Genomic DNA, 16101 nt, shown 5'->3' on the forward strand with positions numbered 1-16101 from the left:
TGAAGAAGACTGTTACGATTTTAACATGAATTTCATTGATTTCCAACCTGTTGATTAAAGACTTTGATGCAATGAAAAAGAATTATACATGTATTTTGAAGCCAGCCATATCTATCGAGACTGGAATTGCTCGGCAGATTGGATGACTGCGGCTACGTTAGCAGAAAACATCTAGTTTTCACCAAACGACAGGCTTCTAGCTGAGTTCTTTTTTTTTTTTTGGTATATCGGCTGGTCACACTGATTTTGCATGAGTACAGTCAATTACATCACTGGCAAGAAGGCTATACAAAAAAAAAAGAACAGAAGCCTGCTGGGTCTAAAGAAATTCTCCAGAATGATGGGCATCAAATAAAACAATCTAATCAGCAGATTTGTTCGCCTCCCGAAATATATGCCTGACCTGGAAAGCACGATACTCCCGCAGCATCTGTCGTGTGTCGCCTAGGAGCGGATGCTCTGCCTTCTCCCGCCTCTCCTCTAATAAGTGCTCAATTAACGAGACTGAGTCCCCCTTCAAGATGATATATCCAACCTCTAATACATGTCTCACATAGGAGAGTCCCTCTCATGCTATCCTGAGCTCCATCCCAAATGCTAAAATCTCGAAGGAACGATAATCCTCACAATAATCAATCTGGAGCCATGGTCCCTAATCACAAATGCCACTCTAGTACTATCATCACTAGCAGGCAGACTTTCATTGAAATTCACCTTAAGATGACCAGAGGATGGGGCCTCCCAAGCCTCCAGCTGAGTTTTTAAAACGTTATTTGATGACTCTAGTAGTGTAATACACTACATATCCTAGTTTTGGCTAGGGGTGGCAAAATATGACCCGACCCGCCAACCCGACCCGTGTTCGACCCGCCATAAACAGGTTTGAGTTTAGCCTAAACAGGTTCGGGTCGTAAACAGGTCGACCCGTTTAACCTGTTTATTAATTGGGTCGAATACGGGTTTTAGATGTCTGACCCGTTTAAACCGTTTAATCCGTTTAACTATTGGGCAGGTTAAATAGGTCTAAACAGGTTAAATGGGTTAAACGGGTTAAACAGGTTAAACGGGTCTAAACAGGTTAAACGGGTCTAAATGGGTCTAAACAGGTCTAAACAGGTCAGGTTGGGCAGGTTAAACAGGTTGGGTTGGACAGATTAAATAGGTCTAAACAGATTAAACGGGTCAGGTTGGACAAACAGGTTAAACAGGTCGGGTCGGGTTGGGTAAACAGGTTACCTGTTTATTAAACAGGTTAAACGGGTCGGGTCGGATTACCTGTTTAATAAACAGGTCAGGTTCAGGTTTGTAATTCCTGACCCGTTTAATAAACAGGTCGGATTCAGATTTATAGTTTTCTGACCCGACCTGTATTTGACCCGACCTGTTTATGCCTGACCCGACCCGATTGCCACCCCTAGTTTTGGCACAGCTTTTATGTATTATCAAAAAAACGAACGGCCCTGATCCACCCACGTCAAACCAAATCCGTTCTCGACTGCGAGTGGCTCAGCTGTGGGGAGGGGAGGCCATCAGGCCACGGAGATCTCATACTAGGACTAGGAGCGCTCATCCAACGGGTGAGATTCTTTCTTTGAGAGCAAGGGGAGTCCAAGTCCAACCGGGAAGAAAAGTATCCCGGGCCTCGGGTCCCTTCGGCTTCTATAAATAAATACCTGGAGATCTCCTTGCTGCCCATCGACCCCATATATTTTTCTTTCCCTGCATCGATTTCTTCTCCTCGATGGCGAATCAGGGCGAGGCCGCCTCTTCCGATTCGTAAGATTTTTTTATTTCATTTGTCTTTTTGGGTTCCTTTATTGAGGGTTAGGGCTTTGATTCATGAGTTTTCATTTTTTTTTAAAAAAAAAATCGTTAAATTAATCGCAGCAAGGGCACGAAGAGGGATTTCAGTACTGCGATTCTTGAGAGGAAGAAGGCCGCGAATCGATTGATCGTGGACGAGGCTGTCAATGACGACAATTCGGTGGTCTCTTTGCACCCAGAGACGATGGAAAAGCTGCAGCTTTTCCGTGGCGATACGATCCTGCTGAAGGTAGCGGTTTTATTCTTTGTGGTTATTATTATTTTTAAAATTCTTAAAGGTATTGTTCTTTGTTTTTTTTTTTGGGGTATTGGAAATCTAGGGTTTTGTGATGGAGTTAAGGAAGTATTTCGTGGGCAGAGGTTCGAATCTGTCAGATTTTCGGAAGATCAGATTTATTTTTTTTTGTTGATGCCTTCGTTAGTAGTTGGATCTGTTGATCTATAAATTTTGTGCCTTCATCACCACTTCTTGGGATAGCTGAAGAAAGATGGGTTTTTTTAGGATCTTGAGTTTTCAGTTATAGAGACCTTCGCCTTATAGAAAAATCGCATGTTTTCTTTCATCTCTTCTGGGAATTAGGGTTTCGTTCTAGTGTCTTTATTTCCGATTAAATTTCCAAGCTTCAAAACTCACAATATCTGTGGTACGGGACATACCACGGATAGCTTTTCAATTTTTTCAAGACTTACAGATATCTGTGGTATGATACGGGATCCTTCAAATTTTTGAGGAAATTTAAAGATCAATGAATTTTGTTTGATATATTTGTTTCTGAGTTTTGCTTTTGTGGTGCGACTGTCTAAATTTTACTTGTTAATTGAATAATTTTAGGGCAAGAAAAGGAAAGATACTATTTGCATCGCACTTGCTGATGATGCGTGTGAAGAGCCTAAGATAAGGATGAACAAAGTTGTTAGATCAAATCTCAGGGTTAGGCTTGGTGATGTTGTTTCTGTCCATCAGTGCCAGGATGTGAAGTACGGGAAGCGTGTCCATATTCTTCCCATAGATGATACCATTGAAGGTGTTACAGGGAACTTGTTTGATGCATATTTGAAGCGTAAGTTTAATTTTCCATATCATGCCGATCTATTTTATATTCTTTCTAAGTTCAAAATCATTCAATTTTTTTTTTCTTTTTTATAAAGACTTGCTTGATAATTTTGACTTCAAATGGTTATTGTTATTGAATTATTATATGAATTTCATTTAATCAGCTCTATGGTATTTAGAATGCTGCTGCATCAATGCACGGCCTGCATTTTGCTTTTGACTTGCATATCTGATATGATCATATGTACAAGTTTATATTGGCTGCTATTATCTACTAATTGTTTAGCCTTTTGAAGGAGCAGTGCCTTTTCCTTCAGCAGAGCAGAGTCAGTATGGTTTCTTACAATGATTGTTATTACTTATATCAAAAAATCCAACTTTTGTGCGGTTATGCATGCCTTTCATGGTGCAAACATCCTCTCCCCCTGTGAAATATTTGGTCCAACCTGTTAATTTGATCAGGGAGCTCCAATGGTGCTCACCAGTACAGGGAGCTAACATGTAGATGATTTGAGGGGGACGTTGCACCCCATTGTTGCTTGTGTTGTCTTGCATAGAAGGCATGCTAAAATACTATTAAAGAAGAAATCTTCCCACTATATAGTGCATGAAAGCCTTTGAGCGTCAAATATGATTTTCTTATATACCGTCGTAACTTGCTGACTGTAGGTAGATTGCTTTAGATATTGATTCCTTTTGCAATCACTTCCCTAAATTTGTCATAGCTCAGTGGTTATATGGGAGGGAGGAGTAATTGCCTATAGTAATTTGTGTTGATGAGAGAACTGGCACATCTCAAGTAAATTTGCAATGCTTATTCGGTGGTTTATGATGGCATTCATTTGAGTGGAACCAACTTCTAAGCTAGATATCTACTTCTGTTTTCACAAAGACAAACTGTCTTGCTACCTAAAAGAATTTGCAGATGTAACTTAGGTTATATTCAGTTTCGAATATCTGTATAAAACTGAATGCCAGTTTTGAAGATGAGAGAGGTGCTGAATGACTGGTGAGGATAACCTTTGCGCATAAAATGATGGCAATGCAGATGAGCATGTTGAGGTATGTTTGTTGCAAGTTGTTAATGAGTTTGCTAATGGAAGGGTGGGAATGGCACCAACAGTTGACATAGTGAGGTAAAACACTTTTAAATGGCACGCAGTGGAAAGGAAAGAAAAAATTATCATAAATAGTTGTAGAACTAACCACAGTGATTTATTCTATCCTGAAGGTGGAGATATGTTGGCTGAGGTAGGAGTAAGGAGAATCTCTGTGCATATCTTGTCGTTGAGTTAAGATGTTGAATAAATAAATTTTATTAATGTATTCTGTCCTCCAAGGTTTTCTATTATTAGTTGAATCTTAAGATCCTATACTGTCTAGTGTAACTTGTTAGTGATGATTGATAATTATTCTTTTCCTGGTGCATCACCTATCTTAAAGGTTCTTTTTCTAATTTTTGACCTTCTAATTGAGATAAAATTACACATAGTAGGATGAATTCTTTTGTGAGGGTTTTGCGTTCACTTTTTGCAATAATTGGCCAAAGAAAATTTTAATGATGCTTTTGATCTTGCATGTGCAAGGGAAGTTGCATGTTTTAGAGGAGCTTGTGTTAGTTCTTCCTTTATTATTTTATGTTCTATAATCTTAAATAACTTATGACTCAACTTTGAAATCTAGAAGAACAGTTCAAGGATATAAACAGCATATTCTGTTGACTGCTCTTCTTGGGAAGCTAGAAATGACCAAAAACTTTGATTATGTTATTTGTTGAGGGATCATGGAGAAGATTTCCAGGATTTCTCTTTCTACTGTAATTAAACATTTTTCACTCTGTCTGTTAGAAACCATTTATTGGTTGAGTAGTATGCAATATTTTATGAGATGTTACACTGTACTTATTGCCTGCCTGACCAAATAACTTTCTCAAGCTTCATTTGAATGTTCTTTCACTATTAATATGCTTTTAGGGATTAAGTGATATAGGAATTCTTGTGAGTAACCACCGGTGGGGGGGTGGGGCGGGGCGAGATTTCTCATTTTCAGGTCTGGACAAGGTGAATTGCAGTTTTAGTAAGTTAGAATTTAGAACCTTATGTGAGATTAATTCTTTCCTTTACTCTCCCCCTTTACGTAAAAAGGACAAAGTTGTAAGAATTTGAATGTGATTTTATATTGATTTACAAGGCATCATTTATTTGAAATGAGTACTAGTTGGTATTTTTCAATATCTGGGCATAACATTGGTCACAGCCATCTGCATTTTTTTTTTTTTTTGCTTCAACCCATTAGTTAATGCGATTCTGCATTGTGTATCTCTCTTCTGAAAGTACTGTATAGCACTATATGAATATGATATTTGTTTGGGAGTTTGCAGTCCTGCTGGATGCATTGTGCAATCACTATCATTCCTTCTTAATGAAAATATGTTGGTAGCATTCACGGACCTTTTGTACTTGCTAGATGTTTTATCTTGACCTTTTATTTTCCCATATGTGTTGCAGCATATTTTCTGGAGGCATATCGCCCTGTAAGGAAAGGGGATCTTTTTCTTGTTAGAGGTGGAATGCGAAGTGTAGAATTTAAGGTTATAGAAACCGACCCACCCGAGTATTGTGTTGTTGCTCCAGACACAGAGATCTTCTGTGAGGGGGAACCTGTGAAAAGAGAGGATGAGGAAAGACTTAATGAGGTAGGATACGATGATGTGGGTGGTGTCCGAAAGCAGATGGCTCAGATTCGAGAATTAGTTGAGCTTCCACTAAGGCACCCTCAACTTTTCAAGTCTATTGGTGTAAAACCACCAAAAGGAATCTTGCTGTATGGGCCTCCTGGTTCTGGGAAGACACTCATAGCCCGAGCTGTTGCAAATGAGACTGGAGCATTTTTCTTCTGTATCAATGGCCCTGAAATTATGTCAAAACTAGCTGGAGAAAGTGAAAGCAATCTTAGGAAGGCTTTTGAAGAAGCTGAAAAAAATGCACCATCAATTATTTTTATTGATGAGATTGACTCCATTGCTCCTAAGAGGGAGAAAACCCATGGAGAAGTTGAGAGGCGTATTGTTTCTCAGCTCTTGACTTTGATGGATGGTTTGAAATCTCGTGCGCATGTAATTGTCATCGGTGCTACCAATCGGCCCAACAGTATCGACCCAGCTCTCAGAAGGTTTGGGAGGTTTGATAGGGAAATTGACATTGGTGTGCCAGATGAAGTTGGACGTCTGGAAGTTCTTCGCATCCATACAAAGAACATGAAGCTTCTTGAAGATGTAAGACCATTGATTGTTCCTTAATTTTTCACAGTTTTTCATCCTTTTCTCAAAGTTTTTCTTGAGTTCATGGTGGTGATTGATGTTCTATTGCACATACAGGTTGATTTGGAAAGAATTGCCAAGGACACGCATGGGTATGTCGGGGCTGATCTGGCTGCTTTGTGCACAGAAGCTGCTCTTCAGTGCATACGGGAGAAAATGGACATCATTGACTTAGAAGATGAAAGCATAGATGCTGAGATACTGAACTCTATGGCTGTCACCAATGAACATTTCAAGACTGCTCTTGGAACCAGTAATCCGTCTGCACTCCGAGAAACAGTAAGTGCGTTGCCCTTTTTGTTTCCCAGCATCTGCAATAATTAAGCGAGTACTAATATGACTGAATAACAATTTGTTTCCTTTGATGAGCAGGTTGTTGAAGTGCCCAATGTCAGCTGGGATGATATTGGTGGTCTCGAGAATGTCAAGAGGGAACTGCAGGAGGTGTGTAGAAGAAATGATCTTATAGTCATTCTAGTGATTATGCTGTAGTTCCTCACTAATGCTCTTTTCTTTTGGTTTGTGTTCCCCATTTTTCCTTTTTTAAACAGACTGTTCAATATCCAGTTGAACATCCTGAGAAGTTCGAAAAATTTGGCATGTCACCTTCGAAGGGAGTCCTGTTCTATGGACCTCCTGGTTGTGGGAAAACCTTGTTAGCCAAGGCAATTGCTAATGAATGCCAAGCAAACTTTATCAGTGTCAAGGGTCCTGAACTTTTGACTATGTGGTTTGGTGAGAGTGAAGCGAATGTTCGAGAAATCTTTGACAAGGCTCGCCAGTCTGCACCATGCGTCCTCTTTTTTGATGAGCTTGATTCCATTGCTACTCAGGTTTGTTTTGACATGTATATAACAATTAACTGGTTTCTGACTTTTTATTCTTTTTCTTTTTATTTTTTGATTATTATATTTTGTGGTATTGCAGAGAGGGAGCAGTGTTGGAGATGCAGGAGGCGCTGCTGATAGGGTTCTCAATCAGCTGTTGACAGAGATGGACGGCATGTCTGCCAAGAAAACTGTTTTTATCATCGGGGCAACCAACAGGCCTGACATCATAGATCCAGCATTGCTCAGGCCAGGCCGTCTTGACCAGTTAATTTATATCCCCCTCCCAGACGAAGCCTCTCGTTACCAGATATTTAAAGCTTGCCTAAGGAAGTCCCCTGTTGCAAAAGAGGTGGACCTGGGGGCTCTTGCCAAGTACACTCAAGGCTTTAGTGGGGCAGATATTACTGAGATTTGCCAACGGGCTTGCAAATATGCTATTAGAGAAAACATTGAGAAGGTAAGTTTCAGCCTTGGGTCTAATTAGAGCAACTTTCATATGCTTTTTGGGGACTTCTTGACGTAATCAGTTCGATTAAAGTTGCATTTTCCTGTTCTCTCTTTTTTTTCGGTTCAGGTTTTTGTGCATGATGCACCTGATACTAAGTATTTCTGATTATGTGGAACGTTATACTTAGAAAACCAGCCTTATCCCATTAATTTGCTGCCTATGTTGCATTGTTTTCCTCCTAGTCCGTCCCATGAAATCCTGCAATTACTTCACACTATCCCATTTCCAATTCTCCCTTTTTGATCCTATCTATTTGCTCTCTCTCTCTCTCTCTCTCTCTCTCGCTCTCTCTCTCGCTCATGGAAGGAACATATTTAGGTGACCTTCTAACTTCTCAGCCTTGTAATCTGGTTCACTGACTTCTTGGCCGGATATGCAAAAGACCATTGTGTTTTTTGAACGGATGTCCATGCATAAAACTTTGAAGCCGTCTATGGGAGTTAATATTATCTCCTCTCTGAATGCTGTAGGATATTGAAAGGGAGAGGAAGAGGAGCGAAAATCCAGAGGCTATGGAGGAAGATGATGCTGATGAAGTTGCAGAGATCAAAGCTGTTCACTTCGAAGAGTCAATGAAGTTTGCCCGAAGGAGTGTCAGTGATGCTGACATACGGAAATACCAGGCTTTTGCGCAAACTTTGCAGCAATCGAGGGGCTTTGGAAGCGAATTCCGCTTCTCAACTGAGTCGGACACAGGTGCTGGGACTATTGGATCTGATCCATTTGCTACGTCAGGTGCTGGCGCTGATGAGGATGATCTATACAATTAAATTATGAACATGCAGTCACGCACCGTTCTACCATTTATCTTTTGTTAAATGTTGCAACTACTTATTCAATTATTAATATGTTAGGATGGCTTATGGGGCAACGGATTCAGGACTTAACTGGCCTATTTAGAATGGAGTTTAACAGAAATTCTTCGGTTTACGATGTATATGGCCTTTGGTGCCCTACAAAACTCAATGCCGAAATTTCAGATTTTAGTAGCTTAAATTGTTTTTGTTTTTTGCATTTATGAAGTCATAACTATCTCGCTGCATATTCTTCTCTAATTTTAAGACTTGTTCGATGCTTTCCTGTTTTCAAATGCTCATGCATCTCAATAGTCTGAGATTAGAACAAGTGATATATTGAATCTGGCCCATAAGGTAGTAGCACATACTGTTATCGATGGACGGTAACTAGCTCCGAGCCATAACCTTTTGAAACGAGGTCCGATTGGCGCTTTTTCGCTCAGTGATACTGTCATTGAGAGCAAATGGAAAAGCTCAGCTAATGTTGGTTGTATGAATTAGCGTGCCATGATTCAAGTCTCCAGCCAGTTGATTTTTCAGTTGCATAACTTTGGCAAAGTCGAGTGCACTAGACGAAGTTAATTGAAGGGACAATGTCATCCAGATCGTGTCATAGAGCTTCTGACATTCTTACAGCTAGTATGATCTGAAAATCATGGAGTTCCTTAGATGCCCACTTCATGCTTGTGAATGGAGATTTCTTCTTCTTCTTATTATTATTATTATTTGTTGGGGGTGCTAGGGTGGGACAAGAGTAGGTTTTGGGGTTCAGCAATGGAGAAATCAATTTAAATTAGAGTATCACATGGTCGGAAAAGTTTTAGTTAAAGAGTCGCTGATTCCACATTAAATAACAACAACGCAGCTTCTTGTATGTCTGCCGTTACAGGGAAGACAAACAAGTCCAAGTTTCTTCAAGCTATCAACTTGAACCTGAGACCTCTTCATTAAATAGAGTAGGTTATCGAACAAAGTGCAGTTTTGGTCTGAAATTTGCTGTATTTTGATTTTTTTGAATGTATCCAAATTAAATATATATAAACCATCTATTTCAGGCAAAAAAAAAAAGAAAGAAAAAAAAAAAAGAGAAGAAAAGAAAAGAGGCTGTCTTCTTTGACTGCCATGCGCATATAACCCAGCGTCAAATACGTTCCCATGATTTGTCCCAACCAATGACGGGCCCAGGTATTGTAAGGAACCCAGTCCGAGGCGTACAGAAGATCCGGCCCGTTAAGAGCCTGCTGGTTCTTGGTACAATGCTTTGTACTTATAACCCGAAAATGTCGCTAAAAGTCGTGCCAACCCGGTCGATTTTGCCATTACAGCCCTTCCGGGGACACGTAGCACTATTTTCCTGCGCGGACTTCCGGTTCTTATCACCTCGACGGTGAACGAGAGGTGGGCGGCTAAACGCTCCCACCCTTCTCTTCCTGCTCTCGAAATGGTGCTCCGACCACCGACAGCCCCATCAACGAATTGCTTTCCCAAAAGGGGTACTCTGCTAATCTTTCCTACTAACTTTTTTAGATGAATTTCTCGATAACGCCTCGATATTCTGTGCCCCTCCTTCCTCCTCTCGATTCTTATTGGTACTTCTTTTGTTTGGCTCTATCTGATAATTTGAACCGTTAATGCTAATTGAGATCGTTGCTGGATTCTATTTTGTTCTTTTGTTTGTGTTTCTGGAATTTGATTCATGTTCAATTCTTTGTTGGCCTTTCCGACGTCAACACGCATAGTTTGCCGGATTTTGGTGAAGCCCGTCTCTCGACATATGCGATACGATCGATATAATGCGAGACCGAGGGGAGTTGGGCGTTACCTATCCCTCCCGTTGGCATCTCAAAGTAGACTTATTCTGGAATTATTCTTTCTCGGGAATGCAGGTATTGAGATTCCGATGGGTTATAATATATAGTTCGGAGAGGTTTTCGACGCTGTATGCTGAAGCTGAGGAGAAATGATGCGAAGCAATGGAGCTTCTTAATTGAAGTGGGACCAGGAAGAGAGGGAGTCACTTGGATGCAACTCAAGAGTTGTGTGCTGGGGATGGGATGGGAGAGCAGGTTTTTTTCATGATCTGATTGGAGTGAGGAGGACAAGTTTATTCTAGAAGATTAAGGTAGTTGGAATCATGGAAGAAAGGTTATTAAGAAAGATAAACTTTTTATATATCTATGTTTTGTAAATTGGATGGTCCATGACTCAGACTAGAATGAGTAGGATTAGTTGCAATAGAGGAGAAAAAAAAGGTAGCTGCTGCAACTTCTTGACTTTTCTTTGGTCATGCCTAGGTAGCTTGAACTTGCTAATGTTTTCATCTGGTTTTACCTAAGTTTCGTGGGCTGGAAATGGGTGTAATATATGTTCTGTCACAGTAGCAGGGAAACCATATATTATTAGGGTGCTTTTGGTTCGCGACTGGAATCGGAATCGGAATAGATCGGAATGAGGATCGGAATGGCCATATCCTCCGACGTATTTAATTCGTGACTGGATAAGAATCGGAATTGGAATGTGATTTGCATACTAGGAAAGAGTAGGAATTGAATTTTGGGGGTTTGGGGTGTTCTTATTCCCCTCCGGAATCGGAATGGGAATCGGACTTCCCCCAACTAAATTCTTATTCCAAAATCCAACTCTTCTTAACCAAACATGCCCGGATGCCCAAAAAGTTAGGATCATCCTAGAACGAAATAAAAACAACTCCAAATGCAGCACAAGAATTAAACAAAGAACATTTTTTATCCTTTTTCTGAAAATAATAAAAAAAGAGGTTTGTATATAAAAACCATCATACAAGGAATTATTGATTTATTGATGCTGAATTAATTGAAGCAAGGACAGTCTTGATTGAATATGACAGAAATAGAACAAGTTTGACGATGTGGGTATAGAGGCGTTGCAGGTAAGTGGCTGTATGAATGTATCTAGGTCTTGCCCTTGGATCATGGATACATTGAGTACAAGGGAAGATGGCCCTTTTCTTTTAACCGTACTCACTTCAGTTAGTCCAACATGTAAGAGAATAACTTTTGATTTCAAAAGTATATATCTTGTTTATGTTTTGATATCTTTCTTATGGATTTTTTTTCATAGTGAATTTCTTTCAGACTTTTGCACTTAATTTAATTTTTTCCACTAATTTGTACTTGTTCCTGATAATAATATTTATGCCTTGAAGCCATTATAATTTCAAATTTCAAGGTACAAGGTGCCAACAATCCTTCTACAGGGTCTCCATTTCACTTTAATTCACACGGAAGGACACAAAAAAATCACCTGGTGTCCTCTGCATTACCTGAAACTGCTGCATCAGTGATAGTTTCTGCCATTGCTGTGAGTGCTGCAGCGGCACTTCTTGCAAGGACAAAGAAAGCTTCTGACCCCACCGTGGTGTGTTCTCTGATCATCATGTAACATGGATCCTGTTGTTTGCATTGTTATTTCCCTAACTACATTCTCAACTAGGCAGAGCTCTTTAAAAATTTGCGAAGATTGTGCTGGTTCTGGTATTTGTGCTGAATGTAATGGAGAGGGATTTGTACTTAAGAAACTGTCAGAAGACAGTGCTGAGAAGGCAAGAATGGCTGCAAAGAACATGGCCACTCGATACACTGCAGGGTATGCCAGACTTTTCACTGTCCTCCACACAGCATGCTTATGAAACTCATACCTGTTTTGGTTCTTCAGGCTTCCAAAGAAATGGAGTTACTGCTCGAAATGCTCTTCAGCTCGGTCTTGTCGTACGTGTGGAGGGACTGGGAGAGTAAGCTGGTAAGCCTCTTCAGATTGGGTTATAACCAAGTACTATAGTCTCGATCGTGTGTTTGTTGTGAACATATATATCCTATGCATGACAGCCCTGTAAAACATCAAATTACAATGGATTTGAAAAATTTCTTTGCCAAGCAAAAAGATATGTGAAGTGGATGGATTGTTGATTTATGATATACAGCATGTAGGTTACATTGTTTCTAGCTGGTCCTGCTTTATGTCTCCTGTAAAAGTTTAACAAGACCCTCTTCATTACACATGCAAGGATATCTTCCTTCCTCAAAAACCTGACACTACTTGGAAAGCAAACATATCATCATAATTTATTTTGCCCAAGAAAAGAATCATACTTTCATATTATTTCCTGTTAACATCTGGTTGCTGAAAGATCCCATATTCATTCTCAAACCACTGTCCTTACCCGAACATCATCAAGCACTCTGGCTCCTCTCTTCTTAACTCCATTTCTTACTTCCTTTATACGAAGAAGAGGAAAGTGTTGCCTGCTGTTGGTAGTTGCCGCTCTGGCTCCGCTGCCGATAGCCCGACATATTCTCCGAGATGCAACCTGACCTGCTGAAAACCAAGCTGAACATGGTCGGAGAAGAAAGAATATATCCACTGCCATAACCTTCACATCCACAGCAGCCGGTGGATAACTGAAGACGATCCAAGTTCTTCACTCCAACCCAACATGCAATTCCTCCATGGCACATATTAAATTGGCAATATCACAAATCCAAGTGCCAAGCCTAAACAATATGAATTCATGCAACAAGAAAACAAAAATAAATAAGGTAGCATAGACTGGAGTAGAGGGAGAAGCAGTAATTGGGTTATCCTGAGCATATTTCTTACAAGATATGAGAAGGCTACGAAAGAGAATAATAAAATATGAAAGAGAGGATTCTGGGTAATCACCTGGCCAATGGAAATGGCGATGGCGACAGCATGGAAGACACATTCCAGGCTCTAGAGATTCTCGGACACTATTTCTGACTCTTATGGTTGTTTGTGAGATGAATTTAGCATTGCTCAGTTTGTAAAAAATAACAACAATAATAATAAACTCCCTATGATGAACAAGAGGCTTATTTAAATATGCCTCTCAATGATAAATGCATTAACAAACTCGGCTGTAATTCAATTATAAGTAGATAATATGATCATATAAATATAATAAAAGGAAAAATAAAAATGTATACTAGATATACATTGTATTGCATCCAAGCAGAAAAAACTAATGCATAACTTTCTAGAATATTGATCAATAATACCTCTTAATTGGACTTGCTATACTATACTGCATCTTAAAAAGGCGTACACGCAATCTTTCTTCTTCTTTTTTTTTTTTGGAGGTAAGAACGTATATGTATTCAAACATATTTTTTGCAGGAAAACTTGTAGCAAACATTACTGTTGGCGAATGCAGTATCTGACATGAACTCTGGATAAATTTATATGTGCATTTCAAAGAAAAACAAGTGAAACAAGGTTACTTAGCAGTGGTTCGGAAAGAATAAAAGATTAAAGGAAGTGTGTGGAAAATATCTTTAGCTTACTTTTATTTACTACTACACGGGCATGAGCTTAGCTGCTCTTGTTGAGTTTTCAAGGAAACATCACATGGTTCAGCAGCCTGTAGCCCCCACGAGGGCCTGCGCCTTCACATGCAATGCTTACAGACTAAAGCTAAACACTGTAGCTACTTTGTACTAATAACCACGGCAAAGCAACGCAAGCAAACCAAAAGAAAAAGGGAGCGACATGAAAGATTATGGTCTCAAACAAAAGAAGTATGTAAAAGATTTTCATATTGTCGCCGGGCGAGTTGGCTCACAAATTAACTTGGAGTTGGTGGGTGTTTTGTTCCGAAGATTAATGAACCAAATAAAGATTTGTCATAGTAGTATATGATAACAACATGCTTAAAATAAACATCATCTTGAGAGATCAAAAGCCTGAATTCATAATAATCCAGCGACAAGGAGGTAAATTTAAAGAGATCTGAAAGCATGCAGTACCATGGCCCTTTCAAGTCCAATCCTTTGGGAGTAACATGAATGACAAGCTGGTATGAGCTGTAATAAAGTGTTCCTTCTAATCAATTATCCTCTAAGGTCTCTTTTTATGGCTTTTGGTTCGGAAAATACCAACATGAGCTTCCTTATTTTTTTTCTTAGAAAAAGCTAATATTGGTCAAATCTGACCCGCAAGATTCTAAGAGCATAAATTCCAAGTAAATACAAAATGCAAGTCTCTTTCAAAAATGTTGGTGGAAAAATGGACCACCCCACAAATGTAATTATAGCACCCAAATCCATCAGCAAGCTCGAGCTCATCCTAAGTGATGGAGCTCTTCCGCTCTCGAGCTCATCCTAAGTGATCGGGCTCTTCCGCTCTCGAGCTCATCCTAAGTGATCGAGCTCTTCCGCTCTCGAGCTCATCCTAAGTGATCGGGCTCTTCCGCTCTCGAGACCAGAGAGCCGAGACCAGAGAGCCGAGACCAGAAGGCCGAGACCAGAAGGCCGAGACCAGAGAGCCGAGACCAGAAGGCCGAGACCAGAGAGCCGAGACTAGAAGGCCGAGACCAGAAGGCCGAGCACAGCAGGCCGAGCCCATGCCTTAGCCAAATATCCAATTTCCACCTAACCCTCTAAGGGACTTGACAACTCCTACGGCTTGCGACCTGCCACTATTTCCAAGCCATCAAGGCATAAGATCTCCGCAGGCGTTCGGCACGACCTGCCATTAATGCATGAGACTCCCTCAAGTCTCCGATGCACTCAGGCATTTAATGAACACGGCCCAAGACGATCTCCGGATCACTGAACCATCAGAGCGTATGGCTCTACCTGACCGTCGGTTCATTCGGTAATAAATGCACTTACCATCCACAGACCCCAGGCCCGCTACGGCCGGCGGTTCAACCACTTCAACAGGTCCGATCGACCGTGACAACTCCCTGGTTCCGGTCTGATTCGGCCCCGTTCTCCACTATGCCATAAATGGGCCAAATCGTGCCCAATTATCACAGACAGGGACAAATCCCCCGGTTACCTCCCAGGTAACGTAATCCCCTCCTATAAAAGGGAACCTGGGAGAACCAAGGGGAAGAGGACAACAAAAAAATGGAAACAGATCCCCGGGACTGAACCCGCCGGGAAACACAGACACAAGGGAGGACATCATCCTCTTCGTCTTCTTTATCTTATCCAAATGTTCTTGCTGTTTTCTCCACATACTCTCTCCACATATTGGCCCCCTTTGACTTAAGCATCGGAGGGCCGGCGCCGGGGAGCCCGGCCACCGGCTTTTTGCAGGACTTACACCCCTCCAGGAGGACGTCACCGGCCGGCGCGCCGCCGTCCGCCCTTCCGGTAGCGGAGCTCCTCCTCCCCCTGTCCTGGCTTCGTGGTAGCCCCCGGGTCCAATTTCCAGCAACAGTTGGCGCTAGAGGAAGGGACCGAGTTCGCTGCCATGAAGCTAAGAAGCAAAGGGGCTTCCAATGCCTCTCAACGTCCTCCACCTAGCCCGGAGCGTTCCGTCCGAAACTCATCACCTCCGACCGAGTCAGTTCATCAAGTTCGGCCGGAGCAGTTCGATGCCCTGGTACAACAGGTGCAGGCCTTGGCTACCGCTGTCCAAAGCCTGCAACCCAGGGGCATCCCAACGGCACCGCCTCCTCCGGCTCCAGTTCAACCGGAGCCCCCTACAAGCGGGTTTCCCCTTCGAGTATCATGCTCCAAGTCCCAAACGCTCAGCCCAAAATTCACCATCAAGATCTCCGGTAGATCAAGTTCCACAAGTCCAACTCGAGCACTTCGATGCGCTTGTGCAGCAAGTCCAAGCGCTAGCTATTTGCAGCCCAAAGCCTGCAACAAGTGGAGGCCCCTCCTGTGCCGCCTCCACGGAATCATGTGAAGCAGAGGAAGAAACTTTCTCCTGACTCCCGAGCCATCTCGAATCAGGCATGGCTCCCGCTGCAACGA

General features: G+C 41.4%; 2 protein-coding genes and 1 long non-coding RNA gene across 4 annotated transcripts; 2 read left to right on the plus strand and 1 right to left on the minus strand.

Annotated features, from left to right (window-relative positions):
- The first annotated feature begins 1616 nt into the window (after positions 1-1616).
- Positions 1617-8557, plus strand: LOC103707006 (cell division cycle protein 48 homolog). Its single transcript, XM_008791328.4, has 9 exons — positions 1617-1776; positions 1888-2053; positions 2657-2885; positions 5386-6152; positions 6255-6476; positions 6570-6641; positions 6749-7030; positions 7125-7484; positions 8006-8557. The coding sequence occupies exons 1-9, from the start codon at positions 1742-1744 to the stop codon at positions 8303-8305; spliced, it is 2433 nt and encodes an 810-aa protein (XP_008789550.1). The 5' UTR covers positions 1617-1741; the 3' UTR covers positions 8306-8557.
- Positions 8558-9609: 1052 nt separating this feature from the next.
- LOC103707007 lies at positions 9610-12285 on the plus strand. Of its 2 annotated transcripts, none has more exons than XM_008791330.4 (4): positions 9610-9825; positions 11517-11728; positions 11808-11956; positions 12026-12285. In XM_008791330.4, exons 1-4 carry the CDS (start codon positions 9774-9776, stop codon positions 12111-12113), a joined length of 501 nt encoding a protein of 166 aa, XP_008789552.1. In that variant the 5' UTR covers positions 9610-9773; the 3' UTR covers positions 12114-12285. The 2 variants fall into 2 exon arrangements, with proteins under 2 accessions (XP_008789552.1, XP_008789553.1); XM_008791331.4 differs by having other exon boundaries at positions 9652-9825; positions 11568-11728.
- On the minus strand, positions 12255-14488 carry LOC120104384. The gene is made up of 2 exons (XR_005506794.1): positions 13031-14488; positions 12255-12861 (listed from the first exon to the last, which is right to left on the minus strand). It is a non-coding gene; the product is annotated as an uncharacterized LOC120104384 (long non-coding RNA).
- Between the last annotated feature and the right edge of the window lie 1613 nt (positions 14489-16101).

The sequence above is a fragment of the Phoenix dactylifera genome, chromosome 18 (assembly GCF_009389715.1).
Source record: "Phoenix dactylifera cultivar Barhee BC4 chromosome 18, palm_55x_up_171113_PBpolish2nd_filt_p, whole genome shotgun sequence".
In the NCBI taxonomy this organism is placed as follows: Eukaryota; Viridiplantae; Streptophyta; class Magnoliopsida; order Arecales; family Arecaceae; genus Phoenix; species Phoenix dactylifera.